We start from the raw sequence: 25,956 nt of genomic DNA, 5'->3' as shown, positions 1-25,956 counted from the left end.
GTATATATTTGATTACAAATGGAGATTTTTGACATAGCTTAAGGGTTATCTGCCAAGTTTATATGGACTCACGTCAATAGAGCTCGCCATGAGGGATCCTCTGGCAATGGCATGTTTCATGATTTTATAGATATCTTTAGGAGCATCCTTTATCTCATAGAACTCTGTCACTCCTCCAGTGAAGTCCTCCATGGCCTCTGTGGTGTTTCCTCCTTTCAAAGCTTCGTAGGACCCATGGAGTCTTGGAATGAGAAAAGAACAGCAGGAATCAATTTTATGTAGATTAAAATGCGTACATGTATATACTATATATTTTTTTCTCTTATACATAATATATTTATCTACTGTGTGTATGGATAAATATGTATACATATACTATATGGATCTGTTTGGTAACCCTTACATTTACAGATTTAAAAATTGCCACCTGCAAATAAAAAAAAAGATGTTGAAAATAAAATGTAGCCTTCTGAATGAGTACCCTGAAAATATGCTTTACCCTATCCCTAATTCTGATCCACCACACTCTATGCAAAAAGTCAGTGGTATGTGCAGAGCCCATCTATGTGTTCATGACAAGTTCTGTACAGGATTTTAGCCACCTCCCCAACCACAGGGAGTATGGCATGGTACATCACGTTGCTCTTACTTTGCGTAGGCCTTTTCCAGGAGAGCGCTCCAGAACTCGTTGCGCTGGGAGGACTTGGTGAAGACCAGCTGGTTGTTGTATGTGGGTAGGCAGTCATCAATGATGACATCCACCCAGTCTCCATAGCGCCAAAACTGAATGAAGGCAAACAGAAAAACCTCTGGGTTCATTCTTTGCAGAGAGGGGGAAGCCTGGCTGAAAAGCTGCTCTGGTTTATACTGAATCTCAAGTCCTTCAGATTTAGCTGGTGCTCCTGCAGCCACCTGGATTTTGGACAAGCATGGGGAAAGGCCTGTGGCTGGGGTGAAGCTGTGCTGCCAGGTCCTGCAGTACAGGACCAAAAAGCAATGACATGGGGAGGGAGGCAGCTGTACTGAAATACCTAGGGCAATGCATCCATCTTAAGGGAGTCTCTTAAGAGAACCATGGGGAATACATAGAGCAGCCATTCTTTTCTGGAAAAAAAAATAAAAACCAGTTCTTCAAGAACTTGTTTTTGACAGAGAGCAGCTGCTTGTGGGTCTAAAAATAGATGCTCTTGCCAACCAGTGTCTTTGTACTGGCTGTAGCACTGAATCAGAGCAGCAAGGCAGGACTGAGCACCTGTCGCTTTCCCTTACACGCAGGCCATGCTGATCTGCACATGCTTCATTGGTGGGTTAATGCTCCCTAATTGCCCTTCTGTGACTGCCCTGTTGGAAGAGTTTAGGGTGAGGGAATTTAATCCTTATTCCTTCTCTGTTCTTGCTCACGCTTTCTCAGAGTGGAGAAAGGAAAGGGAACAGGGTGCTAAGAGCTGAGCTCTGAATATAATTAGATTTGCTTACTGCTAGATGAAGGGACTCACCTGAAAGTGAAAGATGCCAGCATAGTTTTGAATAAAGGACTGGTCATGAGGTATAACTCTGCAGAGCAGTTTTTTATTCAGTGTCAGACAAGCAATGGCAGCCAGGAACCAGCAGTCACCTGTAAAAAAGTGGAACCAGCAGATAAAATTAAGGGACAGAACAGCTAGAATCAGAGGGAAAAGCTAATGTACTGCGAAGCGATACATTAGTTCTTAGTACAGCATGCCATGGCCTTTCAGTAAAGGGCTGTTCTCAATGTGTTCTGCAGTACTTGAGCACTTCTTATTTATGCTGCGGAAGTGCTCGTTGGCGCCATTGGCTACATACACCTGTTAAACAGAATGGAAAGATTAATACATATTAGGAAGACAGTCAGGGGAGATGTTATAAAACCTGAGAGGTTTTAAAACCTGAGATGTTATAAAACCCGAAAAGCTGAGAGGGGAATGACTTCCCAAAGCAGCGCAAGTAAGTACCATATGGATGGCAGTTGCAGAGGTGTCACTTGTACCTGAGTAGTGGTTTAATATACCAAAGTATTTTTGAGCTTCTGAGCTTAGGTTCTTCAGTATAGGGGTTGTCCTTGACTACAAGGCACACTTAGCTGAAGACCTCCAGAAGCTCCTGTTTGAAAATAACAAGACTAAATACCTGAAACAATACAATAGTTGTAGCTGATGATATTTTAATCCAAGTCAAGTAACTCCTTATCTCTTATTCTTATCTTGACTTATTTTGTTCATTCTCTATGCTTGAGAAAAAGACCAAGTTTTGCCAGATGGTGCTTTGTAACACAGTCATGAAATTAGCTGATGAAAAGGAGAGATGTTTGCTCAAAGTTCTTTCCTAGACTGGTAGTAGGCAGATATCACCATTTTGCTATAGAGAAAGAATTAGTAGATGTGTGGTATTATACTGAGAAAATTTAAAATGTCACCTTGGAAGCAAAAGTAAATTGAGAGCTAAACTCTGATGCAGACTGAAAAGTGCAGGGAAGAAGTAACAATTTCATACCTAATTCTCCTTGGCAGATATCTGTTCTGTTAGCTCCGCCAATAATAAATCGTGGATTCTCACAGATTTCCTGTAAAATACAAACAGATTGAGAAGGAAAAGCATGTTTTGGGATACCTCTTTTCCACAGAAATAAAGGCTGTTTTAGGATAATGGTTTTTCTGTAAGACAGTTTGTGGATATGAAAATCTCTTTCAGAGTTTCATCTGTAGAGCTTCACTAATGAAATATTTTAGAATCTCAATATTCCAAGTTTCAGGCAGCAGAGGGAAGGACTATGTAGGAAGTACCAGCAAATGGAGGTGGGACTATTGCAGTGTTTGCACAGAACCTTTTCCATATCCATTACATTGTTGGTTCTCAAGTGGGATGAAAACCCCCACAGGGTTTGGAAAGCCAACTAAAGAAGTAGGTATAATCTGTCCTACAGGGGGAAATAAACAATCTCTAATGTCTCTGCTTTATCCTGTCCCTCACACTCAAATACTTGGTTTTGGGAGGAAAAGGAAGACACCTAACTTTTGGACCATCACTTGTGAGGGTACAAAAAGGAAGATATTGCAATTTGAGGACTAGTTTCCTGAGCAGCTGCAAATGGGGAAGAAGACATAGTCCAAGAACCTGTTTTGCCGGAAGATTACAGGGCTGGAATGGGAAGGAGAATGAGAATACAACTGATAATTTTTTGTGTGAGTGGAAAAATTGGCTGTACAGGTGGCTGATGCTACCTCTGTGGACTGAAACATTTCCCCATGTCATCAGGGTAGCCCTGGATTTTACCAGACTCATGTTTCAAGTCTAATAGTTTCACTTGGCTTCGACCCACTTTTTGCTCCATTGCAGTGTTCAGCAGCGTTGCTTTGATGTAACTATTTGGATTAGTCATGGAGCCAGATAGAGACCATCTCTTCCGGCTCCCTGCAGCAATTGTCTTACTCTCCCTGCAGAAGGGAATGGAGGGATTGTCCTGTTATTTCAAGCCTCAGTCAGCTGTTCTGAGGTCCAGTTCTGTCAAGGCAGCTGTTTGAGATAACTTCATGCTGTTCTCCACCCACTAGCTTCCTCACATTGTCATGGTGCTTCGTGGTGCTGTCTTGAAAACTAGCTGTGAGATATCAGGCTTTGGGATTTTTTTTCCCTCCACCAATCTGCGTTTATGTCCTGACCCTGCTACTACTGATGTAACCAGCTCTGGAATTCAGCATTCTGTATTTTAGATGAAAGTAGTTAGATGATGCTTAATTGTTTCCAAAGATTAAATGTGCATTGATGATTGATTGTTATGCAGTGCAATTTATTACATCTTGAGCTTATTTGCTTTGGAGGATGATCTGTGAAGAAATACAAAGGAGAGAATCATACATTTGCCATATGGACTGATTTTGGGCATGACCAAAATGCTTTTCTTGCATTTTTTTCATGGTGGCTAGATGCTTTTAGTACACTCTGGATATTCTTTCAATATTGTATTACTCTGTTTCATCTCCAGCTGTGCTAGTTGTGCCGAGGACAGACAAGATTGCACGGAAAGGTTTCAACATCTTCCAAGGCTGATGAGAAACAGTCAGCAGAGCAAGACAACCTGGTGTTTAAGATGCAGCTAATTCATCTGATCTTCCAGTCCTCCTGGCTGAGCAACAGGTTGCTCCTCATCTCTGAGGTCAAGTTAGCACAGAGAATTCCAATAGGATGCACCTCACTGATACCATAATTCATCTAGAGTCTCCTCTGATCAGTTTATTAATAAATAAAATAAATATAAATAATCTATAATAAACCATAGACTATGGTTTTCTAAGTACATTCCCTAAACCCATTCCATAAAGCAGAGGAAGCAACTTCTTGGCCAAAGAGAATTTGTAGGCTGCTGCTTTTCTCTTGGCCCCTTACGGTCCAGACCTTGTTTGCCATGACATGGCTGCACTGCAGGCTTCAAGGCAGAACCCACTCTTGTCAGACACCAAAATGGTTGTAGAGTTCCAGACTTGGATTCCCCTAATCTGAAAGTCCTGCCTTGGTGGTACTAAACACTGTCCTTGTTTTGTGGTAGCAGTGTCCTCATCTCCCAGAGCTAACGTGAAATTTCCAGGGGAAAGCAGGACATCAACCTAGGAGCTGTTAGCGATCTCATTTTGTGACAAGAAACCTATGCTTCCCTGTGACCTAGTTCAATGTAACATTAAACAGACTGTTTCAGATGCCCTTGTCACTGCCACAGGCTGATAAACCATACTGTATACCTCAGCAGCATGGTCAGGTGAGGCATTGAAGCCTCCTCTGGCTGCTCTCAGCTGGAGGGCCGATTCCCTCTGTGCACGAGGCCTGCAGCGCAGCAGGACAAGGCTGCCACAGCTGTTGCTTGGCAAGCTGTGCTTGCGAGGTCCTCTCTTCATGTTCAGGTCATGGCATGGCCATCACAGTATAGAATTACAGAGGCCTCTTTGCCACCCCCGTAGCAGGCTTCATAGCTGCCCCACGTGGCAGCCGTCCCTTTGACGGTGATACTCCTCGTGACCTCCATGCCCAATTGCTTTCAGAGGCAGTGGCAGAGGAGCTGATTTCTGGGGAGCCCCAGCTGTGAAGGGAAGAGCCCGCAGGGCTAGATGCAGGATAGCAGCGGGGTAGCTCCAGGGGGATCTTGTCCCTGATGTGGGATCCTGCCCAAATCCTGGAAAAAGCAGCAGGCATTCCTTGTGTTAGTACGTGATGCTGAGACCTCAATTCAGCTGTGCTGTTCAGCTAAGGAACATCGCTGCTACCAGTGCTTGGTTACAGTGTTTGTGAACGGCAGATACGCGCCCTTTAGACTGACTGATTCCTTGAAAAATAGTTGGAATTTCTGGAGAAACTTTCATTCAACAATTCCATGTGGATTCATGTCATGGAAAATAATGCTCATTTACTATCAGCATCACTCTTTCATGGATATTAACATTCTCCTACGTTAATCTTTTTTGGTGGGAGAGAAGTTGGATATAAATTGGTTGCATGGCATGGCTAAGCTGACACAGAAAGCCAGAGGCAGTCAGGAACAGATCACTTTTTTCCCAGCTCCGTTTCAAACAAGATCTTATCTCACATGGACCACTTGTTTATTTGCTATTTCTGGGAGTTAAGTGATATATGCAATACACTATAGGGAAAGGATTTAGAGTGAAGCAAGTATTAAGATATTCTCTCGGCACTTTCTGAGCGGTCCGGTATTTTGTTTTCTTTTAGAATATGTTCTCAAATTCAATGTGAACTTCAAAACAATTTCAAATTACTATTTTATGAGACTACAGTTTATAAACTAGCCACTTCCTTTGCAAAAAAAAAAAAAAAAAAAAAAAAAAAAAAAAAAGCTATTACAGTTTGATAAGAAGAAATGTTTTTTAATGTTCTTTAATACACCTATCATGTCTATTCCTGTGTGGAATATTATCAGACATGCCCTGCTGACAGTGATAAAGTCTTCAGTTTCGAAGTCCAATAAAACAAAGTTTTGTGTCAATCTGAGATCTGCATATATAGGTCGCTTGCATCAGGTTTCAAGAGAAATTTCATTTTTCAGTCATGGTATGGGTCCATTGTAAAAGAAGCAAGCATCACATGCAGCTCTTCCCTCTTTGGGGACCTGCTGGGTACAGCAATGGCCTGAATTACAGGGTGGCTTTAAAACAAACACATTTGTAACAGAAGGCATGGGCATCTCAACCACCAAGGCCTTGTGAGCCCCAGGCAGGGCAGCCACCCACATCAGGGTCAGGACCAACTGGTTCTGTGACCCCTAGCATGCCAGCACTCAGCAGGCCATGACCCCTACTCTCTGGAGCCCCTGCATCTGCCCCAACCTGTGACTGGTATCAAGGATACATCATTTTCCTGACTCTTGTGTTGCAAAAACAAAGATGGCTTTGGTTTTGGTATTTAGATTGTATTTTGAGTTTTATACAGTCTCAGATGTGTTGTAGCTATGTGAATAGTAAGTATGGATGAGAAAAAAATCATTGTTAGTAACTGGCCTAAAGAAATACCTTTGGGATAGAGATCCTGAAGTCTGAACCTTTCTAAAAAACAGGCTTGATTTGCACATGCTCATTTATATTAGTCAAAGGTGATGGTGCATTGAGTTTTGATATTTTCATATTCACACTTGTAGACTGTTTGCCCTAGGTTGGTAGTACCCATCCACTATACTACCATACCAAACCACATTCCTCCCTGTAGAAATACGGGTAATCCCACCCTTTTAAGATGACTGATCATGGCTGCATTTAGCTCATTCACATCCATTTCCGGGAGCTGATGCAGCTGAGGTGGTGATGATGATGAAGGCATGGAGCTGCACCCTGCCATGTGATAGCACAGATGCACAGGGCATCCAGATGTCCCTCATGCTGCTGTGAGGGCAGCATACAGCCTGCCTCTCGTTGCGTAACAGCCACCCACTAGAGCGCCTGGTCTTTTGCTATTTATTTATGTTCCTGTAGTCGGTATTATCTATCTGTGCTAACTTTGTCCCTGAAGTACAGATTTCAGTGTTGGAGAGGTGTGGCTTCTGAGGGAGCCAGGGAAGCTCCTCAGAACCACATTCTTGTCAGGCAGGGGACAAGGGGACATTCCAGGATTGGCCTGCTAGAGGACAGCAGATGTCCAGCAGGAATGACAGAGAAAGAGGAAAACTAGCCCTGCAATAGGACAGGGAATCAGTTATAAATTGAAGAATTATTCTTCCATGTGTGGTAAAGAAGGCAGCTGGCTGAGGAAGGGCCACAAGAGACTAAAAGGAAGGAGGGTTTCTAAGCAGGAGTCTGTCCTCATAGTGATTGCAACACCCATACTCTTGGCAAGCACATAAAAAGCTAACCAACCTTCCCAAGTCTATTAAGCAATGTGGAGAACTAACAACTGAATAAAAGCATGTTTTGGAGTATCATCTGTTCTTTTATTTTCACAGATCAGGAAAACAGAATCCAAAGACAAGTTGTAATGAGGTACTGTTGAAACACTAAGCCTCAGTAAATGCAGGAGTACATTGCAGAACAACAAGGACAATTTTTTTTTCAGATGAGAAAATTCCTAGCAGGTCATGTAAGAATAAAATTAAGTCCCATCCTTCTACATACTTCCTTCAATTTTTTGTTTTTATTGTATTTTGGCCATAAATATAGAATTACATATACTTGCTAAGCTTCTAGAGCTTAGCTAGTTATCTTCCAGGAGAGCTCTAAGCAAATACACTTCCAGCTTATTCTCCCCCCAACCCCTTCTGCAAGAAGAACGCATGTTCAGGGCGAACAATTTACAGAAAACAAAAAATAATCAGCAAATGTGTTACTTACACGTGGTCTTTTCCATTCAAACTTGATGGGGATTTTCTGGCTGTAGAAGAGGGAACTCTCATTAGGTGGGAAATCAGGATCCTCATAGAGAATGTTTTTCTCCAGGCACTTCCTGTGAAGCTCTTCATAGGTCTTTTCCTTTACTTTGATAATGGGCTGGTTGCGACTTATAATGGCAGAATAAATCCCCCCTGTGCCCCCACCTGTACCTTCAGCTGTAGTGCTAACAGTAGCACTGGGAACTGACCCAGCAGCTGTCTGCTGAGCCACTGCTGCATTTATGGCGGACGGCATGGGAATCAGCCTTCGAGCAAGTGTTGAAAGAAAGCAAGATCTTGAAAACTAGAAGGAAATTTGTGAAAAGAGGAAGTTGCTCTTCCCCCTTTTTTCTTCCTGTTGAAAATCTCCTAGTCAAAGTTGTAAGCGATGAAATTCCTTGTGATTGAGCACATCGTGCATCTTCTCGAAGGGCAGCAGTATTTTGTTGTAAGAAGCTGGAATTTGTTCCTTGATGTGGCACAAGGTAATTTGTAGGCTTACTCCTGTGCTGGAGTTGTACTATCTACAGCATGTTTGCTGGCCCTGTGTGTAGAAACACTGAGAAGAGGCGAGCTTTAACCCGTGAAATCTAAAAATATCTACGGGCAAGGAGTGAGAGAGAGGGAAAGTGATAGGGAGGGGGTTAGTGTGGTGGTGTCAGTCTGCTGCACAGCTTGTGCTGAGGCCAGGAGCTGTGTGCAGCCTGACTCCTGGTGCATGCAGCTCTTCTTTTCCTTTGCTAGAGAGAAAAAAAACCCCACTGGTTTGGGAACGTACTCATGAGGTCCCCCTAGCCAATAAACTAGTCCTGACACTCCTTAAGAAACTGTTGTACTTGACTTGTTGTTTCTACTCTGCTACAGAAGAAAAAAAAAATTGAGATGATTATCTGAAGACACAGTCCCAATAGCAAAACCAGTAATTTTATTTGATGCTACTGAGGCCATTTCAACACCTGCCAGCTGGGAGCTGGATCCTCCAAGTAACATCAGAGAGCAGCTTGTGAGCTCTAATATTCACTTAGTGATACCTACTTCCCATGTGAGAAGGACCTTTTCATACAGGGGCAGTAAAATTTGTAAGGGGCCCAGTACTGGGCCGTTCTGTGTGTGTTAGGATATACCAGTCTTAGAGATGTCTGACTTGAAACATTTATTATGTAACACAAGATTGGGGCGAGGGATGAATTCAGTGTCTTTATGAAAGAAAATCAAGTTGCTCTTCCTTAACCCCATTGTTCTTCTCTATAAAAAGTTTTTTAATAGTTGACATTGTCTGTATGTCAAGAAAAGCCCCCTAAACCTTTATTTTTATTTTTGATTGTGAAGTCTTAAATCACACAGTGACGTCAACGTTATTTTTGCCTAGTGAAACTAGTATCTAGAGTCTGGCTGATGTACGCATCGCTGACCTTTTGCTCTAATACTGTGGTATTACGCCAAAGCACTGGTTCTTTTTTGTTTCTCAGCTGTTTGCTCAATTTATTAATTTCAAATTGAGTACAACAGACCATTTCTATGGTCTTTTTAAAAACTCCATGAGGGCAACCTTTTGAAGAAGGTAATATAGTTAAGCTATACTAACCTGTAGGAGCTAAAAGTTATTAACACTTATGCTTCTAATTGTGACATTTTTTCTTTTTATCATGAATACAAGCTTCCTGCACCAACAGGGCAGTCAGAAAGGAGAGATTTGACTGTGTGTGGAAATAGGAATGCAATTGCTTCACGATAGGTTGTCCAGCTGCAGAATTGATGACTTCCTCATTACATTTAGATGCAGGATTGCAGGTCTCATGTTTGACATGTCTCTGCCAAGCTGTCCGGCATAGCCATGTGTCACTCTATCTAGGATTTTTCAAGTGGTAAGTAAGTAAGTGGTTTGCAAGTAGTAAAATGCAAAGGCCTCTCACTGCACAACTTCAGAAAAAATGCTCATTTTGGAATATATGTGTATATTCTGTCTTTCACCTTCTCCTGTTTTGCCCAATACAAACATTTATCTGTTATGTCTCATACACAGAGCTCTGTTTTGGAAAGAAAGACAGTAGTAGCACAAGGTGTTGTACCTGACAGACTCTTTGTAGACTGCAGGACTGCAGAGAAGGATCAAGTGAAGGACTGGCAGTGGCTTATATATATTTGTTCTTGGGGTGGGGAAATGGCAGGTTGGCACGTCTCACTTTTAACCCAATGTTGCTCTTTATAGATGTTGAGAAGTATTTTCTGCTTATATCTGTTCAAAAAACAGTGTTTTTTGTTGTTGTTGTTTGCTTTTTTTTTTTTTGGTGATGAACAGGAGTTGCCAGTGAAAGAAAACTGGTGTCTTTAAAGAAACACCATTTGCCATAGAAAAGAATAGATACACTGTCTGCTACAAACAGCAAAAAATCCCTTTGTATCAATCCCCCTGTATGTAATCCCTTAGGTATCAAAACACCCTTTGCAATAGTATTTCTTGTGACTAGAAGTACCCCAACCCACAACACCTGCTCAGATAAAGCAAAATTCATCTACATGGATGATAATCTTTCTATTTTATTTTTATGAAGCTCTATCTGCTGTTGTTTTCAGTATCTGAATTCGATTACTTTCTGTAGAGATATATTACAAACTTATTTCTTCATTTATGGCAAAATGTGTGGAAAAGCATGTGAGTTGCTACAAACATGAATGTAAACATTTTTTTGATTTTTTTCCCCTGAATTTATTATGTAAAGACAACTTCAAAAATGGTTTGAGCAAATAATTCCTATTGAAATCCACAGAAGTTAGGCACTTCATAACACTGAAAATTTGACCTATGAGTACTTTCTGTGGTGCAGATATACTGAGAGTCATAGCATAAATGTTCGTCATTCACTTTAATCAGATACACTTCAAATAATACTTAAATGATTCTCAACAGTAGAAATTCAGAAGGAATAAGCATACAACTCACTTCATTGTTACTTCATTTTACTTTCAAATTTCAGAAAAATCAGTTAAAACATTTCACTAAAATGCTCCAGACAATAATTACACCCTGCCAGAAGCATCACTATGCTTAAATAAAAGAAGCAATTATCAAGTAAAGCTTAGAAACTGATAGAAAAATAGGGTCTGTCTCAAAAATAGGTTTTGTCTCTCTTCTTACAGATGTATAAGATCTATATGCTACTGTCCCACCTGGATTTACTTATTTGCATTAAGCATTATTTAGTCTGCTAGTTCAGGCTGCTAGTTTCCAGCTCCTGGACTGGGGGTTCGTGGTGTCTGCTAGGAGCTGAAAAACAGCTCTACAGAATGGGGGGGGGGTAGGAACTTAAGGGTCTAGTGGGAAACAAACTGCACTTGGTACTCAGGAGTGTAGTAGTCACACGTAGTCTGCTCTGATGTTCCCAGAAATCTGCCCTGCAGGGGACAAACAGCAGCAGGTGGGAAATGACTGGGCAAGCGCAGAGAGGACTTAGGATGAGGAGTAAGAAACAACCTACAAATGGACTATGTCCCTTTTAGTGGGCAAAAAATAGGGACCGTCCTTCTCTTTTTCCTATGATTTAATTCACTAATGTTTTTAGAAAATATTTCCTTATCATATTAAAAGATACCAAGTCATTTCTGCCTTTTTTTATATCCACAAAACCCAACTGATGGCACGTTTAGGTTTGACTCAAAGCAGAACTGGTTTTAAAATAATATACTTTAAAAGCGTAGCAAATGGAAAGGGCAAACAACTTGAACTGTAGAGCAGTGGGTAGCCTGTGAAGAGAGAGACCTCATATGGAAATGGCTGTGGAAATAAGCAGGATCTAGGACTCTCTTGATGTCTTCTAGTTTTGAAAGGAAAGAAAACAGCAGGACACAGCAGTTCTGTATGCAGAGATGGTTGGAAAAAGAGGCAGGGGAGCATTAGGGTCAATTTTAAAAGAATAGGGGAGTAAGTATGAAATCAGACAGCCAAATGCAGAACTTATCCCATTAATTTAAAACATTTTCTGCTATAAAGAAAATTTTAAGCACTTCAAATTTCCCTTGTGTGAATAAGCTTTTTCATTGTCACCTACAAAGCTCAAATCTCAGCCAGATACTAAAAGCTGACCAAGAAATTACTAAACTATGTGTAACAGAAGCCAGATCATAACAAGCGCTTGAAGATGTGGAGGAACAGAGCTCCACATAAGGACCCTTGCTTCACCAGGCTAACTTTAACCAATGACATTCAATTATTCAAAACAGGTCAATTCTTTCCTAACAGAATACCTTCTACTTTTCTTTGTACGTTTTTTTTTGTTTAAGTAGCTCTGGCAGAAAGAGAGGAGCAATACTGTGGAAGATGTTTCCATGTGAGTCTAGCTGCTACCCTAACCTGCTACCACTGCTATAGACCTGTGCCTTTTCCGAAAAAGTTTCACCAGCTATTAGAAAGACTTCTACACTCCCACATCACTGTCTTTTACTATCATAAAACTGGCTGGCACTACTTATTCAAACTTTACTTTCAATGACTGAACTGTTCAGCTAGCCTGTTGTTCATTTTCCAGTATAGAATGCCTAATTTTGCACTGTTATAAAGACTTAAAGAGGAAATATCTGTAATGACCCTGGGTGTCTCCTTCCGGGTTTGTTTTCATGAGGCATCTTGCAGACAGAACTCTGATGATAACCTCTGTATCAGGTGTAGCTAATGATGTTCTTTGTCAAACTGGCACAGTTTATCTCTTCTCAAGTACTCTAATGTGTGAAAGGTGGGATTGCCAAATACATTAAACCCCATGCCAATAAGCCACGATCTCATACCATCAATTCATGTTTTTTTTTGGTGCAAGTGAAAGCAGAACTTAATCTTAAAGCCTAACTGAAGCTAGTCTGGAACAGATAGTATTTAGCTCTTTCCCCACAGATACAATCATAGTGCTATTACCTTTTCTGAACAGAAAAGCTATCCAAGTTCAAATTTGTGTTTTAAAGAAAAAAATATTAGTTTGGGGTTGACAGAGTAGGAAATAGGTTCCTTGATTTGACTGGATTCAAGTGAACGCTCCAAGTCCTCCAAACTGATTTCCCTTCAACCTTTCAATGAATTCTCTGAAGAAGTTGCATCGTCTTTCACTTGATACAAATCTTCCAGTCAGCATCAATGCTCAGGGCTAAATTTTCCAGTGTCAGCACAGAGGTCTTCGTATTGTATGTGAAAACCACTTCTTTTTCTTTCCCATCTGAACAGGACAAGAGAGTTTATTGTATGATTTAGGTAAACACTTTTGAAACACAACTACACATGACTCCTTCCAGTTTTCAATTCAGACTCCCTGCCACTGGTGGAAAGGACTGAATACAAAACAAACAGTAGTTAAATCAGTGACTTATGGTACATCAGTTTTCCTACAACTATTCAAAGATTTTTCTGCAAAAGTTAAACCTTGTTTGAGCATAGTTGTTACTTTAAGCACCCTAAATGTCCTAAGTTTGACAGATAGAGGTAGGAAACCCATATCCATGATTTGCACGGTGTTTGGAAAGCAGCCAAAAGCGAAAAGCCCTTTTTGTAAATGCTGCTGTCTATACATGTAGGATCCCTCACAACTTCTAGAGATCCCCATAAAGTCAAGATGTCCAGGAGCTTTTGAATAAACAAAGTGAAGAGAAAAGTAATTTGTTCTTTGTCTTCAAATTTCCTGGTTTTGACTATTATGCAGGTTTATAGATCTTATCTGTACCTGGACCAACTGACCGGTTTTTCAATAAAAATGCTATTTTTGGTCGTATTCTGTGTAGTACAACTATCAGAACTTGGTAATTCTGAAGCACATCTACTGATACATTCACTGCCTTACAAAACAAGTGTTCTTCAGGTCTGCATGTAATATTAGTGGTGATTAGCTACTGGATAATTGAACTATATTCTGTCCTTGCTACCCAAGCAGCAGTACATAAACAAAGATGTTCCCTGTGCTATAGCAGTTTATTTGTAGAGCTGTCAGTTTGTCACCTCTAATGAATGGCAACAGTATAACAGTACTTTGAATAATTGTAGTAAAATGAAAGTCAATGCATTACCCTTGGAACAGACTGATACAAAAGTGGGTTGTTGTCCAAGTCCCAGAAATATCACCCGTTCAACTACACATGTGGTGTGGTATTGTCCACTTTCGCCCATGCAGCTGAAAAAAATAAAATTATTTCATATAGTTTCTGTCTATCAGTAGAAGTTCAGTATCACACTGAAAAAATACTGTGTTAGTCTCATCCTGAAAGTTCCCTAAACAGGTTTCCATTCCTCTATTTACATTTCTCCTGAAAAAAGTAGAATTTTTCTCCCATTATCAGCTAATTTTTGACTGCATGGCAGATTTCACAAAGTTAAAAGGGGAAAAAAAGTTTGAGAAGTTTTGTGGCAAAAAACGCAGCTTTGACAACAAGAAACATTCTCAATTTCTGTAAAATGGCAGTAGAAACCCCTAAATATAAATGTAATCTTTATTTTAACATTTTGCAAGTAAAATGTTCCAGTCTTAAGCACAACTAAATTTCATTTTGCAACTAATATAATTTCATGTATTTGTATTTATTATAAAGCTCTAAAAAAGCCCTCATATCCAAATTAAACTAAAATTTTCCTTTTTGGGGAAAACAATGTTATTCATTTAAATTACTTTATTTTGGCAACTCCTAGATTTTCTAGTAGTTTAGCAATAATCTTTCATTTCTATCCTGAATTTTGAAGATTTTCAGATTTCACTTATGAGATAAGGGAATTTGAAGCATGCTTTTGGCTACGTTATTTAACCTAGTCTACAGTTTTGCTCTCTGTTATATTTTGTAGTCTGAGGACCACCTACTGTACATTTCTGAAGCCTGAGGGAATAATGAAATGCCTTTATTATTTATACACTTCACTGCACTATTTATGCATGAGCAGCAGATTTCAGTAGTAGAAGTGTGACAGTGGCATATTTAGGTTCTGTTTCCTTTCAAGTATTTAGTGATATTTTTGGAACTTCGCTAAGAAATAGATAACACTAATATTTCCTTATTTACAAGGCAGTCATAATGAACTAGAAAAGGCATTTCCAGTGGCAGTATGTTGAGTGGCTTTTGTCTGCATCAGTTGCTGTTACCTGGAAGACAGAATGTTCTTGTGGAAAGTGAATTTCCGGTACAGGAACTGCTTCTTGTGGAGGTACTGAAATGAATGCCCATCATCTAGGTAGAGCTCACCTATTGCACGGGCCTGTGAAACACATCAGATAGAGACCAAATTAACAACAGCTTCTGGGAGTATACAATGATACATTTAAAAAGAAAAAGTCTCACTACATGTTATTAATGTGGGTGTCAGGTGTCACTTTATTCATTAGAAAGGACAGTTGTGGGAAGTTCTGTGTATATGTCCAAGAAATTTGTGGCTTGCCAATTCTCTGTTTCTTCTTCTAAGGGAATTGCAGAGGCCTGAGAAAGGTCAGAAAAAATGTTTTACCTGTGCTACATTCTGATACTTTTACTCTGAGGAAACAGTGGTAGGGAGGTGGGAGCCCCCTGACAATAAAGAACAGTAGAGGAGAGCCACTGGAAATCCAGATGCAGTTACCACTATGCTCATTGAACAGAGAACAAGCACCTAAAAAAGCATAAATGCAGTAAAAGACAACTTTGTAAAGGGAATATCACTTCTAAGTACCTCTGTGTCCAGGGCCACACGGAGTTCGTAAGAAACATCTATCATCCATTCAGTAGATTTTCCAGCTGCAGTCTTAAGAGGTATCACAGTGCCTCCTCGCTGGAATACAGGAATCTGCCAAAAACAAGGCCAGGGTAGAAAGGTTCACACACTCTTAATTGTATAATTTCAACTGGGAGCAGGGAAAACTTAAGTTCTTTTGTATCAAACCTCAGAAATAAACTTTTACTGCAAGCACATAAAGAAAACTATTTAATTAACATACATTGTCCAGTGTTACTGGGATCTTCAGAGTGCCTGGATCTTCCATTCGTATAAATGTTCTGAAATCATACCAAATCTAAGAAAAATGAAAAAAGAATGAGCACAACATATATGGCAGGATCTAGAAATGCTGAGGTCCAGAATGAGCATATTTATCTTGAAGCAAATAATAACAATGAAGTTGTTAATAAATCACAAGAAATAGCTACACCTGAAACTTCCCATGCACTGCTCTTGCAAGCAGGTTTAACTACTTTAGGTATGGCAGGCACTGAATTCCCACAGAGATATTGATAAAAATATTTTTCTTAGCATGTTTGGAGAGCCTCATCTGTTTTTCTCCTTAAATTCAAGAAAGAATTGTTAGTATCTTCTGGTGCACTGGTGGAGTCACAAAGCTTTGCATGATCTTTAGCATTCTCCTTTACTTCTGTCTTTCCTCTCATTTGCCTCTAGAGCTGAAACTCAAGCTTTCCCTTTGGAACTATTTTCCTGAAATTCCTTCTCTTCCTTCACCTCTCAGCTGCTGCAGACAAATGGTCTGTGTAGAAGTGGATCACAGTGCCATCCTGTGGATTAATAACTCAGTTTCAGAGAGGAACTGATCTCTGTACATGTCAGTGTCTGCTATGCACATCCCAGGCTACTGAAGCTTGTATCTCCTTGTTATAATTTTTCCCTTCTTCAGCTTCCCCCTGGTTTCCTTACGACCTTCCTTCAAACAGCCCTTTTCTTCCATGTGAAAAGACAAGATCAACCCTATGTGACACATGAGAAAAGAAAAGGAATTGATAATTAATTGATAATTTAGTGAGTTTTTTTTTTGGTGTTTCATGAGAAGCAGTGAGCCTCGAGGGGAGATACAAATTATAGGAGACCTGAGATCTGTGCATAGAAGAGCTTGGAAGAGCACAGGTGTAAATTTACTGTGAGGTATCAAGATATGAGGAAGGCTCAGAGTGACACAGAATGGCTAACACACAGCACAGTGGCAGCATGCAGCAATTATGACGTGGGGAGCTGGGAGGTTGCCATATAAAACACTTGTGTGGGCTGAGCAGCTTTGTATGATCCTCACCTCCTCTGACCCTGGAAGCAGAACACTCACTGCCTTGGCCTCTTTGTCCGTGACTGGATGCACCAACAGAGCATTTCCTGGAGTAAAAGATAAACATGGCAATGAATGACTGCTGCGGTTCTCAAAGCTGCATCTCATCACAGCAGCAGCACCATGCTCTGGTGTTGCCTGGGGGTTGTCAACCTCCCAAAGCCATTTTAAGGGCTTGCTTGAGCCTGGCATGTGCTTATGTTCACTTTGTACTGGGAAAAAAGGCACGTGTGAGGAGCTCATGGTTGCTCAGTCTCTTTCTGTTATGGTACCGTAATGCAGCTGGACGGTATTGCTCACCCACCCACACCTGCTTACCTAGCATGTACTCATTTTCCACAACAAAAGTTTCTAATTTCCCTGGAAACTCTACCCAGAGAGGCCTGCAGAAAGACAGACGGTGGAATTCAGTTAGTTTCTCTTCTCCCACCACCTTGTTCAAGACTTTCTGGCATTTTTAGGTTCCATTTTTCTCCCTCACCTTACAGCTATCAAGAACTGAAGATAAAGTAACGTCCTCTTCTGTGCCTTAAAGTACCACTTCTAAGTCACTGATGAGATTTACCAGTACAACACAGGCTATGGCACTCCTATATGTCCACTGTTTAGCGCCCTAAACCCTCGTTTTCTTCCTTCCTGCCTTCTTCCCTATGAACTTGCACTACAGATGCCTTCCCTCTAGCAAAGGAGAGATGGATGAGCCTTTCTATCAAAGTTGACCAACAATGCTGAAACCTGATGAGCTAGTCCCTGACTACTCCTTCCTGTTCTCAGAAGCTCACTACTGCTTTTGCAGTATGTCTCCTGTCACAGACTGGGTAACCTCCACCAGAAGTTCAACCTCTTCTGTTCTCAAAAAAGGGAAGTGCAATAGGTGCACAATAGGTGTCATGTATTTAGAGTTTGAGATAGTATAAGAAAAACAGCTCATTCAAATTACAGTCTGCAGCAATTCCCCGGGTTTCCTTATAAAGAAAGCCTGGCTCACCCACTTACTTACAGACCTTCACTTGTTCACTGTAGCCTTGTTGGTCATGTGGGTGCTAATGAGACACATTTTCCACTGTGTCTGTGAGAAAAATACCATGCTTCCTCTTTAGTTCTGTACCTATTGCAGTAAATTTAACATATTCAAGGCTTTATTTAACATTGTGGGCAGTACACATCAATGCCAGCTTCATTTGAAGGCTTGCAGAAGGGAATAAAACAGAATGTAGACATTTTTGTGCTTTTTCTTTCTTTTTTACTATTTAAATAAGTAATCACAAATGTAAGAGAGAGTAATTCAGTAATTTAAGTCCCTCATCTAAGTAACTTCCTGAGGATAATCACTAAACCTCCTGACTTAAGTGCTTACCTCATAACTGGTTCAGCCACTGTGTGTGCCCGATAGAACAGTGTGTATAAGTACGGCAGGAGGACGTAGCGCTCTCTAATGGCTTCCCTGATGATCTGGGTATTCTTCTCCCCAAAGAGCCACGGTTCTCGCCGTTTGCTCTCCATGTTAGAGTGACCTCTGAAGAAGGGCTGGTAGGCTCCAGCCTGATACCATCGAACAAGCAATTCTGGTTCTGGGTCTCCAATGAACCCTCCCACATCAGCTAGATATTGCGCAGACAAATAAAAATACACATTTTTGGAAATTATTCTGAAAAACTCAAAGATCTCCTCTAACAAACATTCCAAGGATATAAATTCATGAATTTCACAGTGTACTTGCAGTTCTGCTGTTGAGTTACTGCTTGTCCAATCAAGAGCGGAAAATGGAGGTAGTAAGTTATCCTTTAATAAAAATATCGAGACCTTTTGGAGGCTGAGTGCCTTCCCCTGTGGCAGAGGACTGCCACAGTGATGCTACAGACCATCACCTGGAGATTGTCGTTCCAGGACACAAACACTACAGAAGACTAAGAGGAGAAATGATGGTGAGAGACAGGTTTTTAGCATCTGAAATCGTTTGTGAATCATCTGTGAATCCAACTGGAAATGCTGTTGAGCTTTTCACTATCTGTGTTGAAGTCTGGTGGCACTAGCAGATTTTGTGTAGTGAGCAACTCCAACTAAACAGCTTACCTCCACAGAATGAAATCCCTGCCAGGCTGATGGTCAAAAGCATTGGAATGGAGATTTTCAAGTAACCCCACTCTGCTGTGTTGTCTCCAGTCCACACTGCCCCTGAAATTTACTCAGTCTCAGGCTTACACAGGAAATTCAGATGTATGATTCAACTTATGCTTGCAGTTAAGGAAAGAAAACAGGGATGGTCATGAAAACTGGTGAACTGCTGTTCATTGCAACTTCTTTTTTTTCCTTTATATGCATGCTCCTGAAATATCCAAAAACCATAGTGCTTTGTCTCAGGATAAAGATTGTTATTCTGACTTTAACTTGTACATGCTTTGCCAGCCCTTCCTCGTATTTTTTTAATCACTTGCACTTGTAGGATGTCACTATTCCAGTATTTCTAAGATATAGAAATATATATCTGTCCTCTCTAGACTTAACTACTATATACCAAGCTCAAGAAAACAAACCAGAAGGAAAGCTAGTCCTTGCTTACCATACTTCTGTGACCCAGCAAAGAACGATCGTGTGAGAACAAATGGTCTTTCCTTTCCTGAAGAACGTTTGATGAGTCCTTCTGCAGTTGCCATTTGCTGAAAATCATGAATATAAAAGTAAGGAGGATGAGCTTTCCAATTAAAATATTTGCAACGCTGCCTTCTTAGCCCTTCCTAGTCAGGAAAATTAAGAAATGAGTGCCCACAAATAACAGCTATTGTTAAACCAACTCTTTCCTACTACAATATACTTGAACAACAACAAAATATTGATTTTGTGTAGTCACAGCCAATGTCATTACATTGTTACATTAGAGATGTATGGATATTGTCATACTATTGTGACAGAGACATTTATCTCAAATACGGCAATACCTATTGCAGCAGAATTTCATTCTGTAACCTGATGGAGGTTAGAGCATACCTATTACTGTTTAAATACAATCCTTATCACATTAGGCATACCCTGTAAGGGCAGATAATTGCTGGTCTGTGTCTCCAGATACTCTACCTGGTAGAATCCATAGAGGTTGTGCAATTCCCGGTGCTCCCAGTTGTTGTAGTGCACAGCATCTTTCTGCATTGTTAGCTCTGCTCCTTTGAAAACTGATGGCTCATTCATGTCATTCCACACAAAGAGGATATTAGTGGACCCCTATGGTACAAGGTTGCAGTTAGGACATAAGACAGGCATTGCTGAGACTTATATCTCTATAGTGGGTGTCAGACCAGTCTGGGGTTTGAGTAGGAACAGCAGCAGCAAAGCAAGGTATGGTTATTATGCTCCTGTGGTCACTTGGAAGCTGCCAGTCATTCCCCCCTTTTCTCTTGGTGGCTTTTACATTCAGGGTGGCAGTCTAAAAGCCCAATTGATTTTTGTAGTTCTCATAAAACTCAGTGGAGTTGCGAAGTCATCTGCTGTTCCCTCCTTCTGGTAAGGGAGAAGAGGCAGAGAAGGCCAAAAGAGACGTAATAAATAGCCATGAAGGAAAAAAAAATAAATCAGAGGCCAGAAAAGAAAAACTGTACAGGAAAAGCACCAGGGGAAATGCCAAGCAAGGTCTGTGAAGGGAGTGATTAGCTTTGCAGTAATGTTGAAGCAACCTTCAGTGGAGGGTGGGAGAAACTGGAGGTGTCTGGTAGTGTCCACCCAGGCACCTTCAGCACTGGGCAAAAGTGCTGAAAGGAATGTGAAGGAGATGTGACCATGAGCTATGAGAGCACTCCCATCTCACTGCTTGTGTGTTGTCATGGTAGTAAAAACAGGTAATGCAGCAGTGGTGTTAGATGATGGGCTGCTAAAATGCCTGCACTCTGTCCATCCTACTGCTACAATTAAGTAAGCAGTTTCAGTGGCAGAGTACAGGTTCTAGCTTTCTCAGTGTAGACGAGTCCATGGAGAGAATCCTTCTATGGTATTTCAGTTTCTCACGATATTTTCATGTATGTTATGATAATACAACTACAAAAGCCACCAGCTTGCTTAGCCATTTTTTTTATCTTCTCTCTTTTACCCGTTTTTGGGCTTTCTGGAGCATGTAGATCAGAACAAATCAATACACACCTTGTATGTTTTGAAGGCAAATTGATCTGCATACCATTTTCGCACTTCAGGATTGGTGAAATCTAGGTAACAAGACAAACCTGTGGATGTGGGAGATCCTAGTTACTTAGCTGCTTTTAAGAGTATGTGTTGTCTTTGCACCTAAATACAGCAGCCTACAGCTAGAATGCTTTCCACAATAGGTAGCAATAACGTGGTTGATATTGTTTCTGAGACAAAAGCCCCAAAACAAATTCCAGGCCAACATGGAACTCAGTACACCTCTTGCCACTATCTGCAGATCAACACATGCAGACTCTGGAGGTCTGAAGCTCAGCACCATTTCAGGATGAATGCCAGCTGTTTGAAAAATGTTTGGATGTTAACAGGAAGCCAGGGAGAAACAGCACCCTTGGTGTTCTGAACTTGAAACAGGAAAGCGACATTGTGAAGCTGAATAACAACGTCCTGAGTGAAAGACCAATTATTGCAGTTATACGTTTATACATATGCACAGGGAGAATAAAATGGTAATAGCTAAAATGGTAATAGTTAAAAACTGCCATGCTACTAGAAGTTGTAATATACCCTCGATTTTTTCTGTATTCATTGATGTTCCACAATGTTTGTGGGCTGTCTGGAAAGAACAAGGACAACCTCCTTTGCCCTCTACCAACTCACTCTGAGATAACCTCATGAAAAACAGTATGTCAAATCACTGTATTGTGATTGAATCAGTCTTCGGTTTCATGGTTCACTTAATTTTCACCCAGCCTACAACAGCTGTGTTCAGTGCACCAGACCAGACTAATTTTAACCAGAACAAGTTTGAGAAGAGGGGATGGTTGTTCTGATCAAAACTTTTCTAGCTCTAGGCACTGGGACTATTTGTAGAGCCAACAGACACAACAAAGTGTTATGGCTGAGGCAGTTAAAACATGAATGTACAAAAGACAATCTAATCAAAAGTATTTGAAATTATGAATTAAAAAAAAAAAAAAGTGTTGTGAGAAATTAATTCTACCTTAATGACTCCCAATTTTGCAAAATTTTTAAAATTAACAGCTTGAAATGCAGATCGAACAACTTTTTTTTTTTTTTTTTTTTTTTACCTGGCCAACAGATACCCTCAAAATCTTGTCCATTTCTGTCTTTCACAAAGTATCCCTTGTCTTTTCCTTGTGAATACAGGGCATACATGGGATCCGCTTTAATGTGGGGGTCTACAATGACGACAAGCTGCCAGGATAAGAAAATAAAGTGCATCATTAGCATCAACTCCAGTTAGTGAAACAGGGAAATTTAACTTTTGATACAAAGCATATAAAGAGTTCGTTTCAGGTAAAGAAGGTAGCTATGTCACTCATTTTAGAAAGCATTTAGCTATGTTTGTATATCCTGCACTACACATATATGTAACAGCTAATTTACAAGGAGGGCATGAATTCGTACTTAGTCCCCTGAAACGTTTCAATTGAAATCTAATACCCCACTCCCTGAAAACACAGTGTTTAATTCATGGCTATATTCTGTGAATGGGAAAATATACTTATTTGCCTTAAGACATTTAAATATATCTTAGTTTGTATGACATACAACAACAACAGAAATTCCTATTGTTTTTAACATCCAAGTATCATATTTTGTAGGTACCTTCTTCTGCCATTAACTGCCTTGCCCTAAAGCTGAGAAGGTACTAATAGCTCCAACTAAGAGACTATAAAACTTGAACACTATTTCAACAGTTCCCCTGTTGGCAAACATCAAGCATTAAGCAATTCACAACTTTCAGATATTAAACATATACATTAGAAAGAAAAACTGAAGCAAGGACAGCTGAAGGAAGGTTGGCATAGCGGTGAAAGCTCACATTACGTAGAATAATTTTCTCCTTTGTTGATCAGGGACAGCACTGGGCTGCTTCTTAAAGATGGAGCTTCAAAGGGGTCAAACAGCCTGATGCTCAGGGTACTAAACTAACTATGAAACAATATAATGGCATGACGAGGTGGATTTAAAAAAAAGCCTGCACATGAGAAGCATCACCAGACTGCAACACAATCTAATTTACTTCGTTAGTTACACAGTTTCTAGTATCTCAAGTACTTTGGTTAAGGCTGATTAGGTAACTTCACACTACAAATTAGTATTTCATTCCTTCCTGATATATTATTTACCTTGCGTTTTTTCTTCCTGAGAAGTTCTTGCATCCTCTTGGGGTTCTGGAATTTCTTCTCGTCCCACGTAAAATACCTCTTCCCATCTGTGTGTTCTATGTCCAGCCATATCACATCGTATGGAATGTCATGTTCATCAAAACCTGCATCTACTGCCTTGACATCTTGCTCATCTTCATAATTCCAGCGGCACTGATGGTAGCCCAGAGAAAAAAGGGGAGGTAGGGCTTGAGTGCCTAGGAAGAGTATATGAATGAAGCTAACAGTATTAATGCTTTTCACAATTTCTTCTGAAGACTTTACAGAAAAGTTAACCTGGGAGTCGTGATTAACATGTAACTGTTTGGAACCAGGAAATGCTGGGCTATTTTAAGTCTAGAGCATGTTCTTCACACCCAAGTGACTGGGACTGGCAGTTGTTCCCAAGTGATTGGGAACAATTGGCCTACTGCACTCAATGGACAAGGTAAACATTAACCCTCTCTTGAGTACAGAATATTCCTCGGGGAATCTCCAAGGTAAATCTGTCATACCGACTGACTCCAATTATTTAAGTTAGTACCTGTCAGTTGTGCAAATTGTTTGAAGATATCAAACGCAGTCGGTCCCATCAGCAGGAAAACATCAATGATCCCACTTTCTGACATCCAGCGCACATCAGTTAGAGGCACTGCCCTCTGCTTAGCAGTATCTGCAGCAGATCCGGACTGTATGTGCTTTAAAGGAAACCAAAGTAGAGCTGAATTCTTCTCTATCAAACTTTTGTTCATTAAAGGATCAAAGATGGAGACCCATGAAATTCTACCACTAACACATATCTGGCAGGTATTAGAAAAACACAGTTTATTACATATTCTTAGCAAATCCTTTACCTTGCATACTGGTTATGTGAAATAAAGAGCAACAGTTAAAGATCACATAAAATGATGAGGGGCAAGGTAATTAGAACTTTTCTGTGACTAGTTTCTAATCATTCATGAGTAATAAAGAAAAGGACCAATTTTAATCATGTAATCAAGCATTGGAATAAAGCAAGATTTTTTCACTATTTCAGTTTTAGCATAATTCACATATTTGTGCTCAAGAGTTGATGTGATCTGTCTCCAGTGATGTTGCCATCTTGCTTTTGGCCCTGACTCGTTGTGTTTTCTTTTGATATTAAATTCCGAGGAAATTAGGCAACTCTCACCTCAGCTACTGCCTTTGTATTAATATCCACCAGTGTTTCTGAAGAGTTCAGCCAGAAAATCCCTGAAGTTCTGTTAGGCTTGTGTGCTAAGAGAAGGGGCACTGAACCATAAATACCTATTTTATCATGTATCTTGTGTCCGAAGATGTCCAAATTATAAAGCCGGTAGGCATCACCATCACTAGGACAAAGAAAAAGATGTATTTGTTAGATGTAAGCATCCCAAACCAGGCCAATTTTAGCTCTACTGTCATTCCACTGAACTCACTGAACACTCTGTATTATGGTCTTTTGTTTACCCTCCAGGCTGAAATGTGGACCTTCTATAATACTGCTTCTTTGCTTTGGTCCTACCTATCTCAATCAAGCAACATTTTGGCTATCAGTGAGAATACTGCTCACTTATTCCAAGCCCTAAAATAAAAATTCTGAATTCTTCTGTCCGTCATGAAGTTGCTCTTTTAAGAATTCTGCTTAGATGTGACTAATTGTGCAATTCTGAATAAAGACAGCATAGAAATTTGATAGAGAACAAAAGGGGCCATTCATGAAATTGCAGAATGTAAAGCAGAACAACTCACTCCGCATGGACAGTTTATGATTCAGTTTGCTATATCATTAAAATAAAATATGGGATATAATACACATATTTCAAGCTGCTGTTTGATTAAATCATTTACACGGTATTACAGCTCTCCTCTGCAATAATGCAATCTGCCAGCTTTACCTTGTGTTTTTGAGAAGTAGTGATTCTGCGTGTTGTGGTATTCCATAGACATGGTCAAATCCATGTAAAGAGAAGTCCACACCTACAGAACTTGGACCTGAGGTAATAACATTAAAAGAGAATAGCACAGAGTTCCATTCTTGGGCTTAGCTGAAACCAAGAAAGCATCACAACCTAATTGTAAAAAAATAAATAAAAAGCAAATTTTAATAATTAGCTTTTTCAAACTTGTTTTCAACTTCTTTCATCATTAGTTATATACTGCAGAGGTAACATTTGCAACAGATTTTATTGTATTTCTTCCAGTTTTGATCTGCTTAAGATAAAATGAAGAAAAAAAAGAAAAAAAGGAAAAAAAAGCACGTAATAGTTCCTTTACTATGTAGTAAAACTGCTTAAAATGATCTCCTGTTTCTATCCCAGCAACTACAAGCCAATCTTTGCAGCACAGTGGTACAGCAGAGTGAACATCAGAGTAAGAATTGCTTATTTTCTGCACTTTTCAGCTACAAGCAGTGGCTTCAGTATCAGAATCTTACCCCAGGGACTTTACTCCCTCAATACAGAGAAGCAGCAAAATCATGATGCTGGCCTAATATGTCAGACGCAGCATGAATAATGAGGGCAAAAGCTTCCTGCTTTTTTTTCCTGTGTGTCTCAATGGTGAAGAGCAGAAACCTCTATCACCACAAGGAAGCTCTTTTAGACTTCCCTCTGCATACTGCAGCTGCTGGGCAGTGCTGGTTGCCACAGAAGGCTGCATGATAGAAGTAACAGACAGAGCTAACAGAATTAGTTAATGCAGAATGCAACTGGACAGGCAGCAAAGGGTCATGAGTTTTTGTAATTCATAA

The 25,956-nt window shown here is 40.2% G+C and overlaps 2 protein-coding genes across 5 annotated transcripts in view; both read right to left on the bottom strand.

Annotated features, from left to right (window-relative positions):
- CAPN3 (calpain 3) overlaps positions 1–8,416 on the bottom strand; it is a 28,353-nt gene extending 19,937 nt beyond the window's left edge. Inside the window, exons 1-5 of the mRNA XM_082761962.1 lie at positions 7,836–8,416; positions 2,512–2,581; positions 1,497–1,615; positions 650–783; positions 73–241 (exon numbers count right to left, since the gene is read on the bottom strand). Coding sequence (XP_082618088.1) covers positions 73–241; positions 650–783; positions 1,497–1,615; positions 2,512–2,581; positions 7,836–8,129 — 786 coding nt within the window. The 5' untranslated portion in view covers positions 8,130–8,416. The remainder of the gene's footprint in view (positions 1–72; positions 242–649; positions 784–1,496; positions 1,616–2,511; positions 2,582–7,835) is intronic.
- A 2,128-nt stretch (positions 8,417–10,544) lies between these two features.
- GANC (glucosidase alpha, neutral C) overlaps positions 10,545–25,956 on the bottom strand; it is a 22,661-nt gene continuing 7,249 nt past the window's right edge. The window contains exons 10-26 of one of the 4 annotated variants that reach the window (XM_082761669.1): positions 25,103–25,199; positions 24,376–24,556; positions 23,749–23,902; positions 23,187–23,422; positions 22,122–22,248; positions 21,031–21,110; positions 19,978–20,121; positions 19,466–19,562; positions 18,979–19,080; positions 18,263–18,506; positions 17,224–17,288; positions 16,876–16,952; positions 15,799–15,873; positions 15,534–15,647; positions 14,974–15,086; positions 13,913–14,016; positions 10,545–13,071 (exon numbers count right to left, since the gene is read on the bottom strand). In XM_082761669.1, coding sequence (XP_082617795.1) covers positions 12,962–13,071; positions 13,913–14,016; positions 14,974–15,086; positions 15,534–15,647; positions 15,799–15,873; positions 16,876–16,952; positions 17,224–17,288; positions 18,263–18,506; positions 18,979–19,080; positions 19,466–19,562; positions 19,978–20,121; positions 21,031–21,110; positions 22,122–22,248; positions 23,187–23,422; positions 23,749–23,902; positions 24,376–24,556; positions 25,103–25,199 — 2,120 coding nt within the window. In that variant the 3' untranslated portion in view covers positions 10,545–12,961. Of the gene's footprint in view, positions 13,072–13,912; positions 14,017–14,973; positions 15,087–15,533; positions 15,648–15,798; positions 15,874–16,875; positions 16,953–17,223; positions 17,289–18,262; positions 18,507–18,978; positions 19,081–19,465; positions 19,563–19,977; positions 20,122–21,030; positions 21,111–22,121; positions 22,249–23,186; positions 23,423–23,748; positions 23,903–24,375; positions 24,557–25,102; positions 25,200–25,956 lie in introns of those variants that run through there. The other 3 variants (XM_082761671.1, XM_082761670.1, XR_014317619.1) reach the window with 3 other exon arrangements.

Source organism: Aythya marila, assembly GCF_965140915.1.
Source record: "Aythya marila genome assembly, chromosome: 5".
Taxonomy (NCBI): Eukaryota; Metazoa; Chordata; class Aves; order Anseriformes; family Anatidae; genus Aythya; species Aythya marila.
This window is presented reverse-complemented; position numbering and strand designations above follow the sequence as displayed.